Below are 24602 nucleotides of genomic sequence, written 5' to 3' on the forward strand. Positions count from 1 at the left end.
TTAAAATACATTAAAATTGGGTCTGGCTGAGTAGTCACACCCAAGAAAATATATTAAGTTGGGTTCTGCCTAACAGGATCCATTCGAGCTGAGTCCTGCCCAGGAAGGACACAAAATAGCTTTGGGTTCCAGTCGCCGCTAGACCTATCAGTGTTGGGTCCTGTCCCATCAGAACCTGCTTTCCTAAAATTTAAAAATCTATTATTACTATCAAAGAAAAACCATAGTTTGTTTTGAAAGATTAAAAAAATAAAAAATTTGATAAAAAAATAAAATATTATTATGAATATTATTGTTGAGTTTGATGTTATAACCAAACTCAATGTTTTTGAGTCCGACATGGTAGCCAGTCGTAATGCTTTTATAATATTTTTAGGTCTTATGATATTTTAAAAGATTAGCCTGCGAGTATTCTATAACAAGAATATAAAAGGTGGGCCACCAAACTACTATATCCTAATTGCTTTCTACTTGAAGCTTAAACACCCATATTCTATAACAAGATTAGCCCGCGAGGTCATCGTTACTCTTCTGCCCTCGACTTGTAGCATATTCTATATTTAATGCCCACTCCAGTTTCAAAAAATGCAGAATAGAAACCGCTCCTCCTGAGCCATGGTGATGCTTCCTTATACTGTTGCTTTCCTACTCCTTTCCTCCTTACAGACTGTAGAAATCGCAAGTAAGTTTGCGTCTCTTTCTATTTTAATTACCTCCTTCCATTTCTAAAGAATTTACCTTAACTGAGCTCTGTCTTCATTTCAGTCTATGAAAACAAAAAATGTTGGTGTTCTGTTTTGTCGTTTAAAAATTGCTGTTTGATCATCTGCTTTAAATTTTGCTGCGTTTTGTGCAGACTCGCAATCATTCATCGGTATAAACTATGGCCAAGTTGCGGACAACCTTCCACCACCACCATCCACCGCAAAGCTTCTTCAATCCACTTCAATCCAAAAGGTCCGATTATATGGATCGGACCCCGCCATAATCAAAGCCTTAGCCAACACCGGAATTGGAATTGCTATCGGCACTGCAAATGGTGACATTCCAGGACTAGCCTCTGATCCCAATTTTGCCAAGAGCTGGATCAACACAAACGTGCTTCCCTTCTATCCAGCTAGCAATATCATCCTCATCACTGTTGGCAACGAGGTCATGACTTCCAATGACCAGAATCTCATGAACAAGCTCTTACCAGCAATGCAAAATGTACAGAATGCTCTAAATGATGCATCGCTCGGGGGTAAAATTAAGGTCTCCACAGTTCATTCGATGGGGGTGCTTAAGCAGTCTGAGCCACCTTCTTCTGGAAGCTTTGATCCAAGTTATGGGGATCTGATGAAGGGCTTGTTGGAGTTCAATAGTGCGAATGGTTCGCCTTTCGCAATCAATCCCTACCCTTACTTTGCCTACAGAAGCGATACAAGGCACGAGACTCTTCCTTTTTGCCTTTTCCAGCCGAAAGCAGGACGAATAGATGGAAACTCTAAGATCAAGTACATGAACATGTTCGATGCCCAGGTGAGAGTAGATCAAATTGCAAGTGCGAAAGTTTTGTATCAATAGATGAACTAATAAAAATGCTGCTGACAAGTGGTTTAATAAATTGCAGGTGGATGCAGTTTATTCTGCACTGAATTCTATGGGATTTAAAAATGTTGAGATTGTGGTGGCTGAGACTGGATGGCCATTTAAAGGAGATGACAACGACGTAGGGCCAAGCATTGAGATTGCACACCTTCGATCGATGGTGGGCACTCCACTCATGCCAGGAAAATCAGTCGATGCATACCTCTTGGCTCTTTATGACGAAGACTTGGAACCTCGACCTCGTTCTGAGCGATCATTTGGTAGCAAGGTAAGAGCAAAATTTACGTGCATTTCATTGGTATTTCGAGTTTTCAACAGCCAAGTATTCTATTCCTGAGCTTTCCTTTTTGATTTGGCATTTAAATTTCAGTGTTTGGTTGGGAAGATGGGTTTTAAAACATCACTACGCATTTTGTTTGTTAACAGAATGGACAGTTCCTTTTCAGGAAAGAAAACTGCCAAATTGTACTGAAAAAAACCCCTTGATCTTAACTTCTGAACAAAAAAAATCCTGATTTTCAATCCTAAACATTATGATTTTTGGAATAGGCTTGTTCTGTTAAGAAAATAACAAAAAAAAAAAAAAAAAAAAAAACCCAGCCCTTAACATCTTTTTAATCGGATGTCTCTATTAATGATGATAAAAAAAAAGGTAGAAAGAAATATTCGATTTTTTAATCTCACATCTTTGTCAACAATATTTGAAATACATGGAATCATTAGTTTTAGACAAATAAATCCAAAAATATTTTTGCATATTTCACCTACAAAAACCCATTTAATTTATTGAAACAGACCCAGTCACTAGCAGCAGCACCACAACCGCCACCAACAGAGAGCACCAGCACCAGCACCGGCACCACCAACAATAATAGCAGCACGAGCACGAGCACAAGCACGGGCACGGGCACGAGCACGAGTACAAGCTCGAGCACGAACACCATCAGCATCAGCAGCGGCAGCAACAAAGTATATTCAATTAGGATTTTTAATTTAGGTTTGTTTTATGGGTTTATGGGATTTTCTTTGATTTGCCTTTTCTTTTATGACTTGCAAACTTAGAGTCAGAAGTTGCAAAGTGACGATGAAGATAGGTTATGGTTTTTCTCCCTGTATTTTATATGTTTCTCTAGTTGAGTATTATTAATAATATTTAAAAGAAAAACAATTTAGTCAAAGAGGAAAGAAAGGAAAAGTTAATTTTATGAGGAAGCTTCATTTACAATTTTACATGGTGCACTCAGTTCCCAATCCAATGGGACGAGGAAAGGTGTTGCGCAATATCTGGACCAACTGGCTTATTTGGTAGAAATTTGATCCTTATAAGTATCAAAAATCCCAATTTTGGTAGATTTCATTGGTGGAATTGTGAATATTTTTACATGATGCCTCTTTTATAGTTCCTATCCATGCAAACAACAATAAAATATATATAGCCTTGTTGCAAGTGGCTAACAAAGAGAAAAAAAAGAAAATGAAATCTTAAAAAACACTTGTGTCTTCATTAACAAAAGGAAGTCCTTCACAAAACCCAAAACTTTATTGCTAAGTCCACCATACATTAGCTAAATTTAAACACCAAGAAACAAAAACATGTAAGAAAAAACATTACAAATCATAGGAAGCTCAAACACCTCTTACAATTTTCTCAAGAATCAACTGAGCAATTCTATCACCAACCTTTTTCTCGAAATCAACATTAGAGTTGTTAAAAAAAATAACCCCAACATGGCCTCTATAATCAACATCTACAATACCAGCACCCACATCAATTGAGTGCTTTCATGCCAATCTTGATCTCGGTGCTAAAACAACAAAACTCAATTTTAGAAACAAAACCAAACCATCTGTGAACATAAATTAAAGGGTAAAATTATTATTATTATTATTATTATTTAAATTAATAAATTTGAAGAAAAATATTATTATTATCGAAGAAAAATAATAAGTTTTATTTGAAGTGATTAAAAACTATAAAAACTTAGGTTATATAAGTTTAATATTATTATTAATATCATAAATATTATTAAATTTGCAATAAATTTTTATTATTATCGAAAAAAAACATAAATGTGATTTCAAGGGTAAAATCAATTATTTTTATTATTGTTAACTTGAGTCTAGAATGGCATGTTAGACCAAAGTTGCTTGAGAGTGGCAGGGAGTAGATCAAAATCCCCTAGGTCTTGCAACTCTCCCTAGCCCAAAACAATTGGGTCAAGAGTCAAACCTTAGGTTAATGGATCCGCATCAGAACCCAATGCTCTTTGGTCTTGCATCTTCACTTAACTCTAATGGGTTCGGAATACAACCACACCCAAGGCTTTTGGATCCGCCATTTAAGAGGAGGCCAAAAGCTCTTGGGCCTAGTATTATAGCTGGACCCACTTAAACTTGAGCAAGTTTATTGTTATTATTAATATTAAAAATATTATTATTTGTATTATACATTTTATTATTTTTATTATAATTAATATTATTAATATCTTAATTAAGAAATTTTAAAAAAATATCATTAATTTTGAAAAAAAAAAACCATAAATTTGATTTGAAGGGTAAAATAATAATAATAATAATAATAATTAATAAATTTAAAGAAAAATATTATTATTATCAAAGAAAAACAAGCAGTTTTATTTGAGGGGATTAAAAACTATAAAAAGTTAGGTCAGATAAGTTTAATATCATTATTAATATCATAAATATTATTAAATTTGAAATAAATTTTATTACTATGAAAACATAAATGTTATTTGAAGGGTAAAATTATTTTTATTATTCTTAACTTGGGTTTGGAAGGACATGCCAGATTATAGAGGTTCGATATAAGTCATGGATAATCATTCATGGATGTATTCAGATTCATCCCAAGGATTGCAGACGATGGAATATTATAACGGGGTTCAGGGTTTTATTAATTTCACAACATCTATTCCCAGAAATTTTACTAGAGGTGGTATTAGGTGTCCATGCAAGACGTGTCAAAATAAAAAGTATTTGCATCCAGATATTGTAATGATGCATCTTCTATACAAAGGGTTTATGGAGAATTACCAGTGTTGGTATGCACATGGAGAAGTATTTGTTAGTAATAAGAGAATGGGAGAAAGGGTGGTTGGGTCAACTTCTAGTGCTAGCAACGTGCATGAAGCAGCAAATGACAACACTATTCCTTATAGAAATATGGTTATGGATGCAATGAGAATGAATCAAGGTAATGCTAGTCAATGTCCAATCATGAAAAGCTAATGGGATGAGTGTTTGCATAAACACGTGGCAGTCATGACTCTTCATTCCATACAATTTGCAGTCCTCTATGTTAACAAGCCTTGATATGTTTGATGCATGTCAATCCGGAAAACGCAGATTCTTAAGCCATTTGTAGACTAACAGTTGTGCATTTTTATCTAACACGAAGCTTGCCCTTGGTTTTGCAACCCGTGACTCCTCATAAACCAACTCCATATTTTTACGGTTACAGTATAAAGCTATATCCAATCTAGCCTTCATGTTGTCCTTTGTCTTCCCCTTCACATCCATGAAGGTGTTGAAAATATTCTCAAACACATTCTTTTCAATGTGCATGACGTCAAGGTTATAGCGGAGAAGATTGGTCTTCCAATACGGAAGCTCCCAAAAGATACTTCGCTTTACCCAATTATGGGTCAAACCAAAACCAGGAAAATTTTGCTTACCTGATTGAAGGCCAAACACAATGTCATTGTACTCTTATACAACATGATGCAATTCTTCACCAGGATACAACATCTTTTTCAACTCTATCAACTAAGAAATCTTTTATGTTCTTTCTGAACCTGTGATTAAGTGGCAAGAAGCGACGGTGACAGTAAAAAAAAGAAGCTTTACCTCCGTTTGCTAGCGTGAATGCCTTGTTGTTTTCCATGCAGTATGGACATGCAAGTTTCCCATGCGTGCTCCAACCAGAAAGCATTCCATAAGCTGGAAAATCATTGATAGTCCACATCAAAGCCGCCCTCATAAGGAAATTTTGTTTCCTCGATATATCATAAGTCAGAACTCTAGAGGACCACAACTATGCCAACTCATCTATCAACGATCGAAGACAAACATCTATATTCCACCCTGGGCTGCTTAGACCGGGTATGACAGTAGATAGAAACATGAACTCTGGCCTCTTACACATTCCCGGTGGCAAGTTATAAACTGTGAGTATGACCGGCCAACAAGAATAGGGAGCAGCAAATGACCCAAATGGGTTGAATCCGTCTGTACACAACCCAAGATGGACATTCCTTTATTTAGCAGAAAAGTTAGGATGCACACTGTTAAAGCGTTTCCACGCTTCGCCGTCAGAAGGATGCACCATCACACCATCAAACTCATCGTGTGTTTGGTGCCATGTCATGTGCTCAGCAGTCCTTGGTGACATAAATAACCTCTGCAGTCTAGGTGTGATCGGGAAATATCTAAGTTTTTTATATGCCACTAAAGTCTTTCCCCTGCCAGTTCTGGGTTTGTAACGGGAATGCCCGCATGTCATGCACTTGGTCATCTCAGCATTTTCAAGGTAGTATAACATGCAGAAGTTAGGGCACATGTCAATTTTATGGTATCCTAAACCGAGGGGTTTCATCATGGACTTCGCAACATGAAGTTCTCTTTGAGCCTGTTCCCTTTAGGTAAAATGCTTCTTGCACAATCAATAATTTTGTCATACCCGGCCTCACTCAACCCGTGATCTGACTTGATGGTGAACACCTGTGCCACGACCGATAATTTACTATGGTTTGTGCAGCCATCCCATAATGGTTCGTCAGAATCTTTCAACAAATCAAAAAACCTAGCTGCCTCTGCATTAGGTTCTTCTTCTACGATTGGACATTGATTGACATTACCTTGATTCATTCTCATTGCATCCATAACCATGTTTCTGAAAGGATTAGTGTTGTCATTTGCCGCTTCATGCACGTTGCTATTACTAGACGTTGACCTAACCACCGTTTCTCCCATTCTCCTATTACTAACAAATACCTCTCATGTGCATACCAACACTCGTAATCCTCCACAAACCCTTTGTGTAGAAGATGCAACATTACAACATCTGGATGCAGATACTTTTTATTTTGACACTTCCTGTATGGACACCTAATACCGTCTCCAGTAAAATTTCTGGGAATAGATGTTGCGAAATTAATAAAACCCTGAACCCTGTTACAATAATCCATCCTCCATAATCCTTGGGGTGAATCTAGATACATCCATGAACGATCATCCATGACTTCTATCAAACCTCTATAAAATTATGATGACAATATGTATATATTAATTAACTAAGTTAGGTAAATAAACTTGTAAAAATATTACTTTACCTCGAGATTATCCAACAAACCAATCACAACTTCTCATAAATATTAAATATTCATTATCATTTATCAACGTCCATACAAATTAATATATATATATATATATATATATATATATATAAATTAACAGAAATTACTACTCTGCAATACCATTGATAAAACTTAAAAAGGACCCATTAAGCAAGCTATTAATTATTTCAAAACATAACATGTAATTCGGTAATTCCACAAAGTTTTAACAATTTACAAACAAATACAATCTTACAAAATCTAAAACAAACCATAACAGGTATAAAATTATACATTCATATACTACAAGTTTGTTTGAGAAATAACAATTAAACATGTACATCTACTAACAAAAATACATATACTAAAAAAACAATAAAATTGACATTTAAATGTTAAAATTTAAAACGATAGAATTACTTACAAAAATTGATAAAATCCATCGGTAAATCAAAACATGGATGCTGTGACCACAAAACTTCAAGAAATACAACTACTGAGATGAGGAAGATTTTTGTTTGGGGGCGAGGGGGGGCTGGTTATTTACAGATGGAGAGACTTAGGATTAGGAAGAAGAAGGAGAAATGGGGGAGAAGAGTGTCAAAAGAGCGGCCATATATTCACTTTTTTCGACAGCCTCACCGACGGAATAACTCCGTCGGTGAATATGTCGGTGACTCCATTGCTAATTATGACGGGAAATCAACATGTCACCACACGGACCTGCTTTTCAAATCCCTCGGTGATTCCGTCGGTATTTTTGACGGTTCACCGATCACGTCACCGGTACGGATCTGGCATTTCAAATCTGTGGGTGATTCCGTCGGTATTTTTGACGGTGAACCGGTCCGATCACACGTACGGGTCCCCAGTTTTGAATCCGTTGGTGATTCTGTCGAAAAAATCACCTGCCAAAACCTCCGCATCAGGTACCCGCCTTTTTTTCATTAATTCTGAACTTTTCGTCCGTAATTCGGTCGGTAATTACCAACGAAATATAACCATCGGTAATTACAGACCGAATTACGAACGGAAATATTCCGTCGGTAATTTCAACCGAAAAATACCGACATAAATATTCTGTCGGGGATTCCGTTGGTATTTAGCGAATTTCTGGTAGTGAGTGGCATATAAAAAACTTAGATACTTCCCAATCACACCTAGACTACAGATGTTATTCATGTCACCAAGGACTGCTGAGCATATGACATGGCACCAATCACATGATGCGGTTGATTGAGTGATGATGCATCCTTCTGACGGAAAAGTGTGGAAACTCTTTAACAGTGTGCATCCTCGCTTTTCAGCTGAATTAAGGAATGTGTGTCTTGGGTTGTGTACAAACGGATTCAACCCATTTGGGTCATTTCCTGCTCCTTATTCTTGTTGGCCGGTCATACTCATAGTTTATAACTTGCCACCAGGAATGTGTATGAGGTCGAAGTTCATGTTTTTATCTACTATCATACCCGGTTCAAGCAGCCCAGGCCAGAATATAGATTTTTATCTTCGACCATTGATTGATGAGTTGGTGTAGTTGTGGTCCTCCGGAGCTCTGCCTTATGATATATCGAGGAAACAAAATTTCCTTATGAGGGCGGCTTTGATGTGGACTATCAATGATTTTCCAGCTTATGAAATGCTTTCTGGTTGGAGCACACATGGAAAACAACAAGGCATTCACGCTAGCAAACATAGGTAAAGCTTTTTTTTTTTTTCTATCACCATTGCTTCTTGCCACTTAATCATAGGTATAGAAAGAACATAAAAGATTTCTTTGTTGGCAAAGTTGAAAATGATGTTGCATCCCTGTGTCTTTCTGGTGAAGAATTGCATGATGTTGTATCAGAATACGGTGACATTGTGTTTGGCCTTCAATTAGGTAAGAAAAAGTTTCCTAGTTTTGGTTTGACCCATAATTGGGTAAAGCAAAGTATCTTTTGGGAGCTTCCTTATTGAAAGACCAATTTGCTCCGCCATAAGCTTGACGTCATGCACATTGAAAAGAATGTGTTTGAAAACATTTTCAACATCGTCATGGATGTGAAGGGGAAGACAAAGGACAATATCAAGGCTAGATTGGATATAGCTTTATACTGTAACTGTAAAAATATGGAGTTGGTTTATGATGAGTCACGGGTGGCAAAACCAAGAGCAAGCTTTGTGTTAGAGAAAAGCGCACAACTACTAGTTTACAAATGGCTTAAGAGTCTACGTTTTCCTGATGGACATACCTCGAACATATCAAGGTTGGTTAATATAGAGGGCTATAAATTGTATGGAATGAAGAGTCATGACTGCCACGTGTTTATGCAAACAATCATCCTATTAGCTTTTCATGATTTGTTGCCAAAGGGAATACATGATGGACTCAAGAAGATCAATCATTTCTTTAAAGATATATGCTCCAGCAAGTTGAATGTTGATCACATTGAGAGGCTTCAAACGAATATCGTTGAGACACTATGCAAACTTGAGATGATTTCCCTCCATTATTTTTTAACTCAATGGAGCATCTCCCCATACATCTACCGTTCGAGGCAAAAGCTAGAGGACCAGTCTAGTATAAATGGATGTACCATTCGAACGGTTAGATGGTACAGTTGTAATGTAATTCATATATAAAAGTATTTTTTATGTTTTTCTTAATTGAAAATACTTGATTAATTAAATGCAGGTACTTGTTGAATCTCAAGAAAAAGGTTAAGAACAAGGCGTATGTTGAGGCTTTGATATGTGAGGCCTATATTGTTGAAGAGGTCTTAACATTTATCTTGTTCTATTTCGAACCTCATCTGAGAACGAGAATCAATCACGTTCCACGGTATGATGATGGTGGTAAAGTGCCTTCTAGTGGGAACTTGTCAATATTCTCCAATCATGGACGACCCACACCTAAAAATGCCATAAGAGGAAGATATTTGTTGGAAATAAAGTTCAAACAAGCACACAACTATGTTCTATTTAACTATGATGAGCTAAGACCTTTTATTCAGTAAGTTTATATATGTGTAATACTAATTAAACTTTGTCAGTAATATACTATTAATTATATATTGTAATATCATACACTCATTATCACTTGCAGGCAACATCAACAATATTTGCTCTCCAATAACTCACAGCTGACCGAATCCCAGGTTTTTCAATTACAAGATAAAGAATTTACCACGTGGTTCAGAACACTTGTAAGCACTTCACAAACTCATTCTAACTTTCAAAATTACTGTATGCATGTCATTACAAGATTCTCGTTCATTTACTGTTTATTGATTTACATTACATACAAGGTTTATCAAATGGGAAGGAGTGCGGTTAAATCATTGTCTTCATTAAGCCTAGGGCCTGAAAGAAAAGTTAAGTGCTACAACGGGTATTTTGTCAATGGATATATTTTCCATACTAAAGAATACAGGCATGAAAGAAAGACATACAACAATGGTGTTTGTGTTAAGGGATCAACTAGTAGTGAGTTAGAAGTTGACTACTATGGTAGATTAGAAGAGGTCGTCAAACTGCAATATCATAGCGAGCAGAATATAGTGTTTTTATTCAATTGCTATTGGTATGACATGACTGACAGAGGAATCAAAGTTGATCCACACTATGGTCTAGTCGAAATTAACTCAAAAGCTAGACTCTGCAACATAAATAATGTCTTTGTTTTCGCAAAGCAATGTTAACAAGTTTATTAAACATACACCCCTTCATTTAGAAAGGATCGATCAAGAGTGGATTGGTTGTCCGTTTTAAAAACAAAACCCAAGGGTCGTGTCGAGCTTGTTCAGGATGATAAGTCTTTCAAGTTAGTGAGTTAGTTGAACCATATCGAGGTGCTCCTTTGATTAACTTGGAAGAAAATTCAAATTTTCATGTTTTCGATAATAGTCTTGTTGATGTTGATGTAGAGGGGTTGAATGTTGTTTTGAGCTCTAGTGGACAAGCAAATGTCAATGAAGATGATGATATCCATATTGAAGATTGTGATGAAGGTGATGACTATTCAATTGATGATGAAGAAGAAGAAAATTCTAACACTATTGTTATTGTTATGTGTGATGGACAATTTATCATTTAAGTGTTTGCAGGAAGGTAAATAGGCAATACAAATATAATCTTTCTTGTATAATGCCACAATTACTAATGTCCATACCGACATAATAATGTTTGTCGGCATTTCACAGAGAGTTCGAAAATAATTACTTGAAATGCCACAATTACCAATGTCAATACCGATGAAATAACGTCCGTTGGCATTTCACAAAGAGTTCAAAAATAATTACTTGAAATACCACAATTACCGATGTTCATACCGATGGATTATATTCCGTTGGTATTTCACAGAGAGTTCGAAAATAATTACTTGAAATGCCACAATTACCAATGTCAATACCGATGAAATAACGTTCGTTGGCATTTCACAAAGAGTTCAAAAATAATTACTTGAAATACGACAATTACCGATGTCCATACCGATGGATTATATTCCGTTGGTATTTCACAGAGAGTTCGAAAATAATTACTTGAAATGCCACAATCACCGATGACATTGCCGACAACTTGCAATCCGTCGGTAAGTGTCGGCGGATCAATATTACAGACAAAATTATCGACGGACCGAGCGAATTTCAAAGGGTGGTGCATTAAATGCATCTCTGACCGTGTCAGGTTGCCGATGAAATTACCGACGGACCATGAAAAATATGGAGGGTAATTAAAAATGTTGGTGTGGAATTCAAAAATTACTGATGGATTTTCGACACTTCACTGATGGAATAAATTAAAATAATAATTATTTTTTTCCATCGATGAATCCATCGGTAAAATTGCCCTATAAATCCTAGCAACCGCCCCTTCAGTTTATTTTTTCATCTCCTTCGTTTTTCACCTTCACTTTCGATATTTTTCCTCTCAATTCTTCAAGGCTTTCACCTATAATTTCTAGAAAGTTTTCTTGTGAATCTTCATCAATTAAAAGGTATGTGTTTCCTCTATTTCATGTTACTTTAAGGGTTTTTTTTTGTTTTAGCTATTTTTATTTTTGTTATGTTTTTTGTTTTGGTGTATTTTTATAATGTAGATAAAGTTTTGAAATCAACACATTATTAAGGTAAGCATATTTCATTCCTAAAGTCTATAGTGTTTTTTTTTTAATTTATTAAATATATTTTATTATTGTATTGGCATAATTATTGAATAATTTGTTGAATTGTAATTTTTCATGTTGAATTTACCTTAGAATTAATAATTGAATATGTTGGAATAATTAGTAATTTTACTCTATTATTGCATGATTTGTGTTTAATTATTTCCATTGATTTTAATTGTTAGTCTAGAATTGTTTTTGAATTTATTGTATTGTTGTATTGGCATAATTATTGAATAATTTGTTGAATTGTAATTGTTAATGTTGAATTTACCTTAGTATTAGTAATTGAATATGTTGGAATAATTAGTATAGATTGGGTCAATTAGTTGTGGCTATTGTCAATATTTGCAGGTTTGTGGATTTGGGTAGTATCTAGTATAAGGGAGGTGCTGTTGAATTTTTTTTAACATTTGAATTTAATTATATACTTATTTATATAAAATTGTGTAGATGCGTAGAACGAAAACCACAGCTCGTCGCTCACGTATGGTCGCAACTAGTTCTTCTAGGAGAGAGGATGATATTTCCTTAGGTGTCTCTCAAGAAGAGGCACCTACACCACCTACACCGTCAACTGATGTTGCCTCTTCCAGCGTTAGTTCACAGCGCAGAGGCATAGTAAAAGGACGACCTTTTAATGTAAGTTTGTTAACGTTTTAGTTTTTTATTTTTAAAAAAAGTATAACATAATTTATGAACTAATCACTATTTCATTTATTTTCAGGTTCACAAACATTGAGGCCGCTCGAGTAATATCATCGGCGTTTAAATCATCGATGGAGATTCCATTATTTCAATGGAGTCAGATATTCAAACATCCTGAATGGATGCATCAAATCAATGCATGGTTTGATAGATTTGAGGTTGGTGTTAATTTATAATTTCTAGCTTATTTCTAATAAATTATTAATATAATTATTAATAAATTATTATTTTTATTTAAAATTAATTATTTATCCACAAGACAAATTCGCTTGGGACAGTGAGCATGACACTATTGTGAGGAGGGTGTAGGAAAATCACGCGGCAACTAGGTAATATAAAAAACAATACAACATTTTTTTAGAAAAAAATTTATGTTTCAAAATTTAATTTCTTACTATGGAAGTAGGTTGCGTGATTTTTGGTATGAAGCACAAAAAAGGCAAAAAAAACCATGAGAGATAATGGTCTCTAAGGCTGGAACGATATGGCGGTTTAGAGGGATTTCAAACCGATATACATTCCGGTAGATATATGGCCACTCTATCTTGAGCACGTGATGTCTAAGTGGTTCACACGACGCTCACAGTCTGGTGCTGGCAACCGGAATCGGCCAATTCTTGGCTCGATGACAACGCACACTGGCGACTCCATTCTGTTTGCTGCACATGCGAAACGGGTGGTAAGATTAATTTAAATGAAATATATTGTTAAATTAATTTGTTGTGAATTAATTTTTTTCATTATAGGCTACGTCTCTTGGACATGAGCTGAGCTCGATAAAGCTGTTTGTTGAGACGCACGTGCAAAGTCAAGACCACCAAAAGCGGGCTTAACAGTTAGTTGACAATCGTGCTCAACACTTTGTGGTATGTTTGTTCAACCATTTGATTTTGTAAGTTATTATTTTTATTGAATATGATGATTACTTTTTTCATTTTCAAGAGACCTATAATAGCCGGCTGAGGGAGAGGTTTGGGGATGATCCTTCGACCCATCCGAAATTCGATTCAAAATTGTGGATTGAGGTTGGATCGTCCGGTGGACCCGATAAAAATCAGGTTTACGGGATCTCCAACACTATGGCCGAGAACTTGCGGGCGGCCCATAGTGTCTCAACCATTGGGAGCTCCCAATCAGTATCGAGCACCCAATCTAAGGAGTTCGTGGCCTTGAAGCAACACACGACTCATCTCGTTGAGAAATACGAGAAACTCTCGGTGAATTATGAACACCTTCGCCAAATGGTCATGAACATGGCATCACAGAGTGGTGATCCATGTGCGCCTCCTCCTTTTTGGCCATATAAAACCAGCCTCCTCCTCCTCCTCCTCCTCCAGCTCCACCATTATGTTAATTTCTAATGAATATTATTTAATTTTAATGGTTAATTTAATATATTTTTTTTTTGAAACACATTCAGTTTGTAATGAATAGTATTTAACTTTATTTTTTGATGTTTAATAAAAAAAATTATTTGCATAATTGGTTTTTTACTATTAATTTATATAATTTTATATTATGAATTGTAAATAATTTTTTAAAAAAATATTTAAAATTATGCAATAAAAAAATATAAAAAATACTCACCGAGAGTTTTATCAATGGAATCACTCCGTCGGCATTTCACAATTGCTTGGTGCAAATTTCATAATCGCCGATGAGTTTACTGACAGAATCAATCTGTTGGCATTTGACAGTAGCTTGGTGCATATTTCACAATCACTGATAAGTTTACTGATGGTAATAGTTTGTCGGTATTGAATTCACTTACCGACGGTAATAGTCTGTCGGTATATTTCAAGCGAAAACTTTTTTTTTTGCTTGCAATTTTCATTTGTAAAACCATCGGCAATTGTTTTTTTTTACCAACCACTTTAGAGACAGAATTAGGTATTACCGACAAAAGAAAAGCCGACAGACTGTTTCTGTTGGTATGTTCGTCGATAATTTTATTACCGATGAACTATGAATCACACACTGATGGAATATGTATGTCGGTAAAACTGTGAAATCTTATAGTGCTCCTCCTCTACCACCACTAGCCTCCTCCCTTCCTTTCCTTCAATTTGTTTTGCTTTTGATGCTTTTGTTGCGATGTTGCGGTCGCACAAATTAATTACCCTAGCTTCAAACACAACACACAAGATAGTATAGAGCAAGCAAGGGGTCAATCCCACGAGGAAGGTTCAAGTCAGATTTTTATGCTAGATGATATACAATTTTGGGGGGGGGGGTGGACGTTATTTAGGCTAAAGCAAAAGAAAACAAAAAACTATCAAACAAAATTTAATAAAATCAGAAAATTATCAAGAGAACAAACCTTGGTCGCAATCACACATCCACCTATAGAAATCAGAACTGATCCTTGAACGAAACTCCAGCTTATATTCTGAATTTTTATCTTTTCTTAACATTGGTTAATTAACGGATCCGCCATATAACTAACCCTAACCAACAAACAATCACAATGTCCACACTAATGATTTAATCCAATGGTAGCCTTAAGATTTAGATAAATTCATTAATTTTAACAACTAGGTTGTCTGCTTATGTTGCTTTGATTGAATGTTCTCGCTAAGTTTAATAATGTAGTTCCGCTACAATTATCAAGCTTAGTTGCTTCACAAGTTTATATACCATAACTCCGGTTTTGATATCAAACTTAGCAATAGATTGTTCACAATAATAACTTAGAGTCTGCTCTAGAAAATTAAGATAAACAATCATAGGAAATATGCATAGGAAAACAAACATACTCATTCATAATACAAACTGAAAATAAATGGAAGAATAATCTCGCAGTTCTTGAAATCTGAAGGTTTCCATGTCCTTGCAACCAAGAAAATGAGTTTAGCCTTGCATGTTTGTTGAACAACTAATCAAAAAGATGAAAGAATGCATGATTTAGGGTTTCTTAGAGTAGGGGGGCGTTTTTCTCCTCTTGGGTGGCTGGCTGGCCCCCTTCTCTTCTCTTATTCTTTTTATATGCTAGGAAACCCTTATCTCTATTTTACAAAATAGTCCTCCCTTAAGTAGACAATTTACATTTAAGTAGTTCAATAACTATTTTCCTAAAAAAAAAATAGCTTTGCATGAAATCTTCAAGCTTTGACTTAGAGGAGCTAAATTGCTGAAATAAAAACTTGGATATCGGTTTAGATGCTTCGGACGTAATTTGGACTCGTTTCTTCACGAAACCTGTTTGCTGGCAAAATTCAGTTGTCATCTTTGAAAACTCATATCTCCCTCATATGACATCTTTTTTGGCTGAAATGTGGAGCGTTTATTGGTATTTGAGTAAGGAATCCAAAACAATTGAGTTTGCATCAATTGGACTTCTGTAGCTCCAGATATTCAAGTCGGAATGACCACAGGTCAACATTGGCAGATTGCAAGATTTGACTTTGAAAGCTGCGATTTCCATGTTGTGCCTTATTTTATTGTCTTGCCTTAGATTTACAGAAAGGTATGGATATTAGCTTTTTAATGCCACTAGACTCACTTCATTTCGACCTTTAGAGCTCACGCTCTGCACAAAACATTAACTGAAGGTCAAATATGCCAATTACCCCCAATTTACTTATTTTTGCATCTTTCATCCAAAAGTGCCTTCAAAACATAAAACAAAGAATTTCAAGGTATTTTATATATAAAACATATGCAAAACACTAGTTTAATGTGGGTAAAACTATCGAATAATATGGTTGCATCAGCTTTAATCTTCACTCAAACCTCTTATTTTCTCTCATGTGTTTGCTTGCATGTGATTTTCTCCTCTTGTTCTTTATAATAAGGTGGTGAAGAGAAGAGTGTCTCTTCTGTTTCCCCTCCTTTCTATTTGCCACCAGCCCTTTTATTCTTTTTAGGGCTAATAGGTCTTTTTTTTTCTTTTTCTTTTTGCTTTTGTCCCCTATTTGTTTATACATTTTCAGTTTAGTCCCCTCACTCTTTTGTCTTTCCCACGTTAGGTTCCAATTTCTCCTTATTCACTATGTGTGTTTCATACTTCAAGTTAGAGCTCTTGTCTTTTACCAATGGATTCTTCTCTATCTACTAAATCTCTTGCATTTATGTTTTAGGGTTTACAAAAAATACTCATAAATACATGTCTAAACCTCGGGGAATAAGTCTTTATGTAAATTGCAAACTAAATAAATGTAAAATAAAAACAGGAATTCAAAATTTTTTGGATATAAATTTTCGAATGAAATATTTTGAGACATTATAAATTAACCTGGAAATATTGAGGGTTGAATTAAGTTAAAGCAAATGAACTAACCTAAGAAGTTGAGCGGTGGAATTATAAGAAATGAAAAGAGGTACGGCTTAATTATAAGAAGAAAAGATATGGGGGGGAATAATACACTTAAAAAAAATGGGGTTTAAGTGCAAATAAAATAAATATGGAGTATAAATACCCCTCTTCCTTGCTCATCAAAATCGACAGCACCTATCAAGAGAAAGGGAGTGAGTTTTTGAATTTATTCTTGCCAAACCAAGAGAAAACACCAAAATTCCAAGAAGCCATCCAAAGTTAAGGGTTTATAGGTAGAGTAAACACTTGTGGGCAAGATATTAACAAGGAAATTTGAACAAAGTAAGTGAATAGAGGGTCGACTACCATTTGAAAAGGGGGGAGTAAAACATTTTCGACTGGTTGAAGATTGAGACCTTGATTCTTACCAGGTAAGGAGTTCTAAACATGATCCTATAGATTGTTTTAAATTTGATTACAAATTAATGCCATAATATTGAATTTTGGATTAAGGTTCTTAGACTTGATTTCAGGAAATGTATTAAATTCATGTGTTGTGTGTGATTGGGGGCATGAAATTATGATCATTTATTAAAGAAAATATATGGGTAATTAAGTAAGGGAGGACCGACCATATGAAGAGATAAGAGAGAAAGGGAAAGTTAAATTGTGGACGTTGTGTTTAAATGGAAAGGTTGACAAATCTGGACAGATTCATCTCCTGACTTTCAGAGAGAATTCAAGTAGAAGGATGAGGTAATTAGGATCAGGTTCCTTCATATGAATTGTACATTTGGATGTTGACTAACCAAGAAAGTTGGTCTTGCTTAATTTGGAGGTATAGAACTTAAGTTATGGGTCACCAACCAAAATTGGGTCATGACAGACCCTGTAGAGCAGTAGGTCTGATTCATTAACGAGTAATTTTGAGTGTCTTGGGGGTAGAATTGGGTTCTCTTTCATTTAGGGGACTTGTAACCCCATGTTGTAGCTTTCCAAAAAGACCAGCCTTGCTTGAAATGAAGTCCTAGACCTCTACTAACATATTTGAAAAATTGCTAAAGCGACAATCTAGACGCATTAAGGGTGAAAATTGGGTCTTTTCACCTCAAGGAACATGTGATATTGCATTTTCATTTCCAAAAGAAATGAGCCATATTCAAAATGGAAATTTATAACGATAACTATGGTCGGACAAAGAATGACAATGTTAATAGATGAAATGAGTGAACATAAAATATATAGAAAGGAATAATTAAAAGAAAGACATGTATTGGCTATTAATATGGTTACTATGAAATGTATCCTTGAATGAGGATAACTTATGAGATATGCATGTGATTACCAGGAGGGACCATAGGCATGGTGCAGCAGCAACAACAGGGGAGCACGAGTAGAGCTTCTATTGCAAGTAGGTGAACCACACATATACTTTCTAGTTAAATTCCATGATTTGATATCTTATTAATGTGAAATGTAAATTAACAAATGTTGGATATTATGTGACATGATGAAAGTTTGCGTAATGATGTTATTATTTTGGATAGTAGTTCGAATGTATATGTGTTCAAAGTGAATGATCCTTGTGTGAAATTACCAAGCGATTAAATTATCACCGACATAGGAAATATGAGTAGTGTGATATGTGGCGTTGACTAACATACATTTAGTGTATGTTAGGATTCTGGGTAAGGGGATTACCATGTATTAACTAACATAATTTAATGTATGTTAGGATCTCAGGTAAAGGATCACCATGTATTGGCCAACATACATTTAGTGTATGTTAGGATCTCAGGTAAGGGATCACCATGTATCAACTAGCATGTATTGACAAAATCACCGATGGATGGTGCACATTCCAATGCGGGCAACTGTCAGACTGCCTGGTCAGTCGACACAGTTACCGATAGAATCACCGACATACGTGGCAAATCCAATACGCCCGTGCTCTGACATCTTTTTACCGATGGCTGTGTCAATGAACTTTGAAAAATCTGAAGGGATTTCCACAATTTTAGTGCGAAATTCAAAAAAATAATGACATAATTTAATGCCACCACCCATAAAAATATTATTCTATCTTCCGTCGGTAAAATTGCAGTATAAAACGACCCCCCCTCCGCGATTCATTTTTTCTCGGCTCCTCTCGTTCATCTTCTCTTCTCCTCCTACAAATCCTTTATGTTTCTCATTGTATTTTTATTGTTTTGATTGTAGTTTTCAACATATTAAAAGGTGTGATTCTCCTTTCTTTATCTTTGTATTTTTTTACTTTTGTTACTTTAATTATGATTATTTTTTATTTAAAGGTACGATTGCAGCTAGTTCTTCTAACAGTGAAGATGACTTATCCTTGGGTGCGGATCACGAAGAGACACCTGCGCCAACTTGTGATGTTGCCTCTTCTAGCACGGTTTCACAGCGTAGAGGCAGTGTGCCTTCACAACAAAGTCAATTCACTCGCAAGTACCAGGCACAATGAAAGGATGGCCTTTCAATGTCAGTTTGTTTAGGTCTTAGTTTTTTTTAAGTATAACATAATTTATGAGCACCTAATGAATATTTTATTAATTTTATTTAATTTCAGGTTCATAAACATTAAGGTTGCCCGAATAATAACATCGGCGTTTAAATCGTCAATGGAAATTCCATTATTTTAATGGAGTTAGGTTTCTAGACATCCTGAGTGGAGATCTAATATCGATGCATGGTTTCGATGATTTTAGGTAGGTGTTAACTTTTAATTTCCAGCTTATTTTTAATAAATTATTTTTATAATTTTATATCTTGTACTATTTTTATTTTAAATGAATTATTTATACACAACATAAATTTGAGTGGGATAGTGCGGACAACAATGTTGTGAGGAGGGTATGAGAGAATCACGCGTCAACTAGATAACAAAGAAAATAATATAATTTTTTGTTTTATAATTTTATATTCTAAATTCTAATTTGTTACTATGGAAGTAGGTTGCGTGATTTTTGGTATGACACACAAAAAATAAACAAAAAGATATGCGAGAGATAACAAAAAGACATTCCAACAAAAAATTTATTGCGCTGTAGAAACTTATTATGAAGATATTTGGTTCGCTCTTTATATAGCCTTGCATTGTCATATGCTTCCAATCAAATTTCTTCAAGTTCATGCAGCTGTAATTTTCATTCTTCTCTCACCTTTTTAGAATCAAGATTGCACTGTATGATGTGCTGTATGCCCAAAGTACATCCTCTAAATGCAGGCTCCAATCCTTTTGGTTGGGGTTCACCATTGTAAACCCTAGAAAAAAAAAAAAAAGGTTGCATAAATTGAAAACTAACTACATGAGAAATAAAAGTGAAGAAATTCATGTTTATGGTTAAATAAAAGATAGGAATTCAGAATTTTTTTAATATAATTTAAGGGTGAGATAATTCGAGACATTATAATAAGCCCGATAATGTTGAGGGTTAGATTTAATTGAAGTGAATAATACAATTAGAGGAAATGGGGCCTAAATGCAAATAAAGGAAATTACAGAGTATAAATACTCTCCCCTCACCAAAAAACCGTAAGGAGAGAAAATAGGGAGTTTTATACCCATTCTTGAAAAATCAAGAGAGAAACTCTAAAATTTCAAGAACCCATCCACGATTAAGGGTTTATAGATGGGACAAACACTTGCGAGCAAGGGATTAACAAGAAATTGAACAAGAAGAAAAGAAAGGAGGGAGTTGAAAATCTTCAACTGGTTGAAGATCAAAATCTAAATTCGTATCGGGTAAGGTGTTCTAAACATAATCTTAAAAATTCATTTCAAATTTGATAATGAATTAGGGTTCTTAGACATGAATTGGGGGAAAAGTACTTGTTGTTAAAATCAAGTTAATTCATGTGTGGTATGTAGTTTATGAAAGTATTATGTGAAGGGAAGAGGGAGACGAATCTGGACAGACTTGTCTCCTGACATGCGATAAGATTTTAGGTAGGAGGATGAGGGAATTAGGATCGGGTTCCTTCATAGAAATTGTAGATTTGGATGTTAGCTAACCAATAAAACTGGTCTTGCTCAATTTGGAGATGTAGAACTCCAATTATGGGTTACCAACCGAGACTGAGTTGTGACTAATTTTGTAGAGTAGTAGGATTAATGGGTTGATGAGCAACTTTGACTATCTTGAGGCAGAACTCGATTCTCCTACCTCAAGAGAACTTGAAGCCTCATGTCTTAGCTTTCCAACGAGATCAATCTCACTTAAAATGGAGCTCTAAAACTCTAGATTTAGTTAAAAATCTTATGAGTGTTAAGACAGTAACAGTACAAACAACAACGATTGGACAATAATAGTTCAAACAGCAATGGTTGGACATCAACCATTGGATAGTAACAGTTCAAACAACAGTTGGACAGCAACCGTTGGACAGTAACAGTTCAATGTCTAGACAGTAACAGTTCAAAGTTAGACAGTAACAGTAGACTTTCACGTGAATATTATATGTAAAAATATAAAATAATTGAGTCATAAAAACACTTGCACATTGAGATACTAACTTTGAAAATATACCTGATATATGTATGTTTGTTATTATGAGGAAATGAATATGCATTGAAAGTAATATATGAGTAATGAATGAATATGGATTCTCTATAATATCGGCTTGAAGGAATCATAACCAAAAAATTTCTTGTGACTCAAGAGGAGCAACCAGGATTGGATCTTCTGTTAGGGGAGGTCACGAGACAGGCGGAGCAGATGTGTGATTTTCCCTCCTATTTGCACTTATACATTTTAAAATTCTTTTGGTGAATGAAATTACAATAAATAACATGTTTGATGTAAATAAAGTCTAGCGTATTGATAAGATTAGCTTCGGCAAATGACATTCATGATAGGACTGCCAGGAGATGAATTACAAGGTTAGCTTTGGCTAATGACATCCGTGATAGGACTGCCCGGAAATGAATTACAAGATTAGCTTCGGCTAATGGCATCTGCAATAGGATTTTCGGGAAATGGATCGCAAGATTAGACTTTGTATGGTCACCTGATTCATGCAAGTAAATAAGAGTATTCAAATTAAGAATATGCAAATGAGTGTTAATTGGGTTTAAAAGATTACAAGCAAAATATAAGTTGTCTATTATAATTCTTATGGATCCGATAGAAAAGTAATACTTCATTCATATACATTACATGAGCATATATATATTTCTTTTATCAACATAATGGTATGTTTATTTATGTAACAGGTCCATCAAATATCCATGGAGATCATTAGTATTAGGACTCTACTTTGTGGGCACAAGTTCGTTTTGCCCATAGGGAACAAGAGTCAAACCTGTCTTCTTGGGAACTACATGCGCTAGACTAACCCATTGATTGTCGGATATGGGATGGATGATTCCTTGGTCAAGTAGCTTCAAAATTTCCTTCATTACCACTTCCTTCATGGCTGGGTTCAGCTTACGTTAAGGCTCTCTCATGGGTTTGGCATCATCTTTCAGTAAGATTCTATTCATGCAAATTACAGGCTTTATGCCTTTTATATCAACTAAAGTCTATCTGATAGCTAGTTTATTTTCTCTTAAAACCCTTAACATTTTTTCTTCTCTTGTTGTTGTGAGATCATTTGCAATGATCACTGATAATGTCTCACCTTCTCCTAAGTACTCATACTTCAAATGCTTGGGAAAAGACTTCAATTCCAACTTTGGTGCTTGTTCAACAGAGGGTAAAACCCTTTCATAAGAATTTGATAGTTGTAAAGGAGAGTTTACTAACCTTCTTGCCATTCGAAATAATGAATGCAAAGACATAATTGTTTCCTTTTATGTCTTTATTATTCTCCATCCTTGCATCCCTATCCATCTTGCTTTACTATAATACAAAGTTTCATCTTATCTTGCAAAAAATTTTGTTCAAAATCATCTTGCATAATGGGGTCTGTTACATCAACATGAAAAACAGATTCAGAGTCATCAGGATATTTCATGGCATCAAAAATGTCAAATTTAACTATTTTCCCATCAAACTCATAAGATAAAATTCCTTTATGTACATCGATCTTAGCTCTTATTTTTTTCATAAATGATCTACCTAACAATATATGAGTTGAGTTTGATGCAAATTCATCATTCATGTCTATAATGTAAAAATCCACAGGAAAAACCAACTCATTTATTCTAATTAAAACATCCTCAACAACGCCTTTTGGGTATGAATTAGACCTTTCTGCCAATTGAATTATTACCTTTGTTTCTTTTAAGAGTCCTAGATTCAGAACCTTATAAATTGAAAGTGTCATAACATTGATCGAAGCTCCTAAATCAAGCATAGTTCTTTCTACCCTATGATTTCCAATCATGCATGGTATAGCGAACATATATGGGTCCTTGCATCTTTTAGACAATTTCCTTTATATGACTGCGGACATATTCTCTCCAACTCTTATTTTCTCATCTATGTTCAATTTCTTTTTGTTGGTGTATAGTTCCTTGAGAAATTTTGCATATCGTGGAATTTGCTTGATTGCATCCAACATTGTAATGTTAACTTCAACCTTTCAAAAGGTTTCAAAAATATCATGTTCTAACTCTTCCTTCCCTACCTTCGCTAATCTGCCAAGAAATGGAGGTGCAAGATTCTTAATGATAGGAAAGATGGGCTTACCACTTAATTCAGTTCTTGGTGCATCCAAGATTGCTGGTTTTGTTTCCAGCTTGTTATTCTATGTTTCTACTAATTCTGGCGTTGAAGTTGGCAGCATATTGGCTGTTTATTCTGGTGTTGCAACAGGCTGGGTAGTCTACACTGTAGTGGCTGCTGAATCTGGCTTTGTTCTTTGGTGCTGTTTTCAGCTTGTTGTTCCTGGTAGGTGCTGAATCTGATGTTGTTGATGGCAGTATGGTCTGCACAATAATAGCTGTTAATCTTGGCATTGCAGCTAGCTAGGTAGTCTGTACCATAGTAGCTGATGAATCTGGCTATGTTCTTGGTGTTGTTTCCAGCTTGCTGTTCCTGGTAGCTGATGATTCTAGTGTTGAAGTCGGCAGCATATTTGTTGCTGATTCTGGTATTACAGCTGGAAGTATAGCAGTTGCTGAATTTGGGGTTGTAGTTGGTGGTATATTAACTGTTGATTCTGGCATTGCAACTGGCAGCATGGTCTGCACTTCTCTTCCACTTCTAAGAGCCATGGTACTTGCGTTTTCTCTTGGATTAATTTCAGCTTAAGATGGCAACTTCCCTCTATTTGTTTCAATGCTCCTCATAGACAATGCAAGTTGTGAAATTTCAGTCTCTAAATTCTAGATGCTAGCTCTTGTTTCTTGTTGGAACATTTGTGTATTAGTGGCTAAATATTTCACAATTTCTTCTAAAGACATACCTGAATTTGATGTTTGGTGAGGAGGAAAAGTTGGATTTCCATTGGCATATGACCGGAAGGTTGCTGATTTGGAGGCTGACCATACTTTAGGTCTGAGTGGTCTTTCCAACTGGGGTTGTATGGTTTGAGTATGGTTCATACTTCCTTGGTTGATTACCAAGCCCTCCTATTGCAT

General features: G+C 35.2%; 1 protein-coding gene and 1 pseudogene across 1 annotated transcript; both read left to right on the forward strand.

Moving 5' to 3' along the window:
• Window positions 1-524: 524 nt before the first annotated feature.
• Window positions 525-2762, forward strand: LOC118050920 (glucan endo-1,3-beta-glucosidase 7). Its single transcript, XM_035061387.2, has 4 exons — window positions 525-682; window positions 857-1521; window positions 1613-1858; window positions 2386-2762. The coding sequence occupies exons 1-4, from the start codon at window positions 616-618 to the stop codon at window positions 2650-2652; spliced, it is 1245 nt and encodes a 414-aa protein (XP_034917278.1). The 5' UTR covers window positions 525-615; the 3' UTR covers window positions 2653-2762.
• Window positions 2763-8187: 5425 nt separating this feature from the next.
• LOC140954560 (uncharacterized) lies at window positions 8188-19538 on the forward strand (annotated as a pseudogene).
• The last annotated feature ends 5064 nt before the right edge of the window (window positions 19539-24602 follow it).

Source organism: Populus alba, chromosome 14, assembly GCF_005239225.2.
Source record: "Populus alba chromosome 14, ASM523922v2, whole genome shotgun sequence".
NCBI lineage: Eukaryota > Viridiplantae > Streptophyta > Magnoliopsida > Malpighiales > Salicaceae > Populus > Populus alba.

What these genes read in the sequence shown, in the direction of transcription:
- LOC118050920 (XM_035061387.2), top strand. Translation starts at nt 616, where the DNA reads ATGGTGATGCTTCCTTATACTGTTGCTTTCCTACTCCTTTCCTCCTTA. An exon ending in ACAGACTGTAGAAATCGCAA is followed by an intron (nt 683 to 856) that starts GTAAGTTTGCGT and finishes CGTTTTGTGCAG; the next exon opens with ACTCGCAATCATTCATCGGT. An exon ending in AGCGATCATTTGGTAGCAAG is followed by an intron (nt 1,859 to 2,385) that starts GTAAGAGCAAAA and finishes TTATTGAAACAG; the next exon opens with ACCCAGTCACTAGCAGCAGC.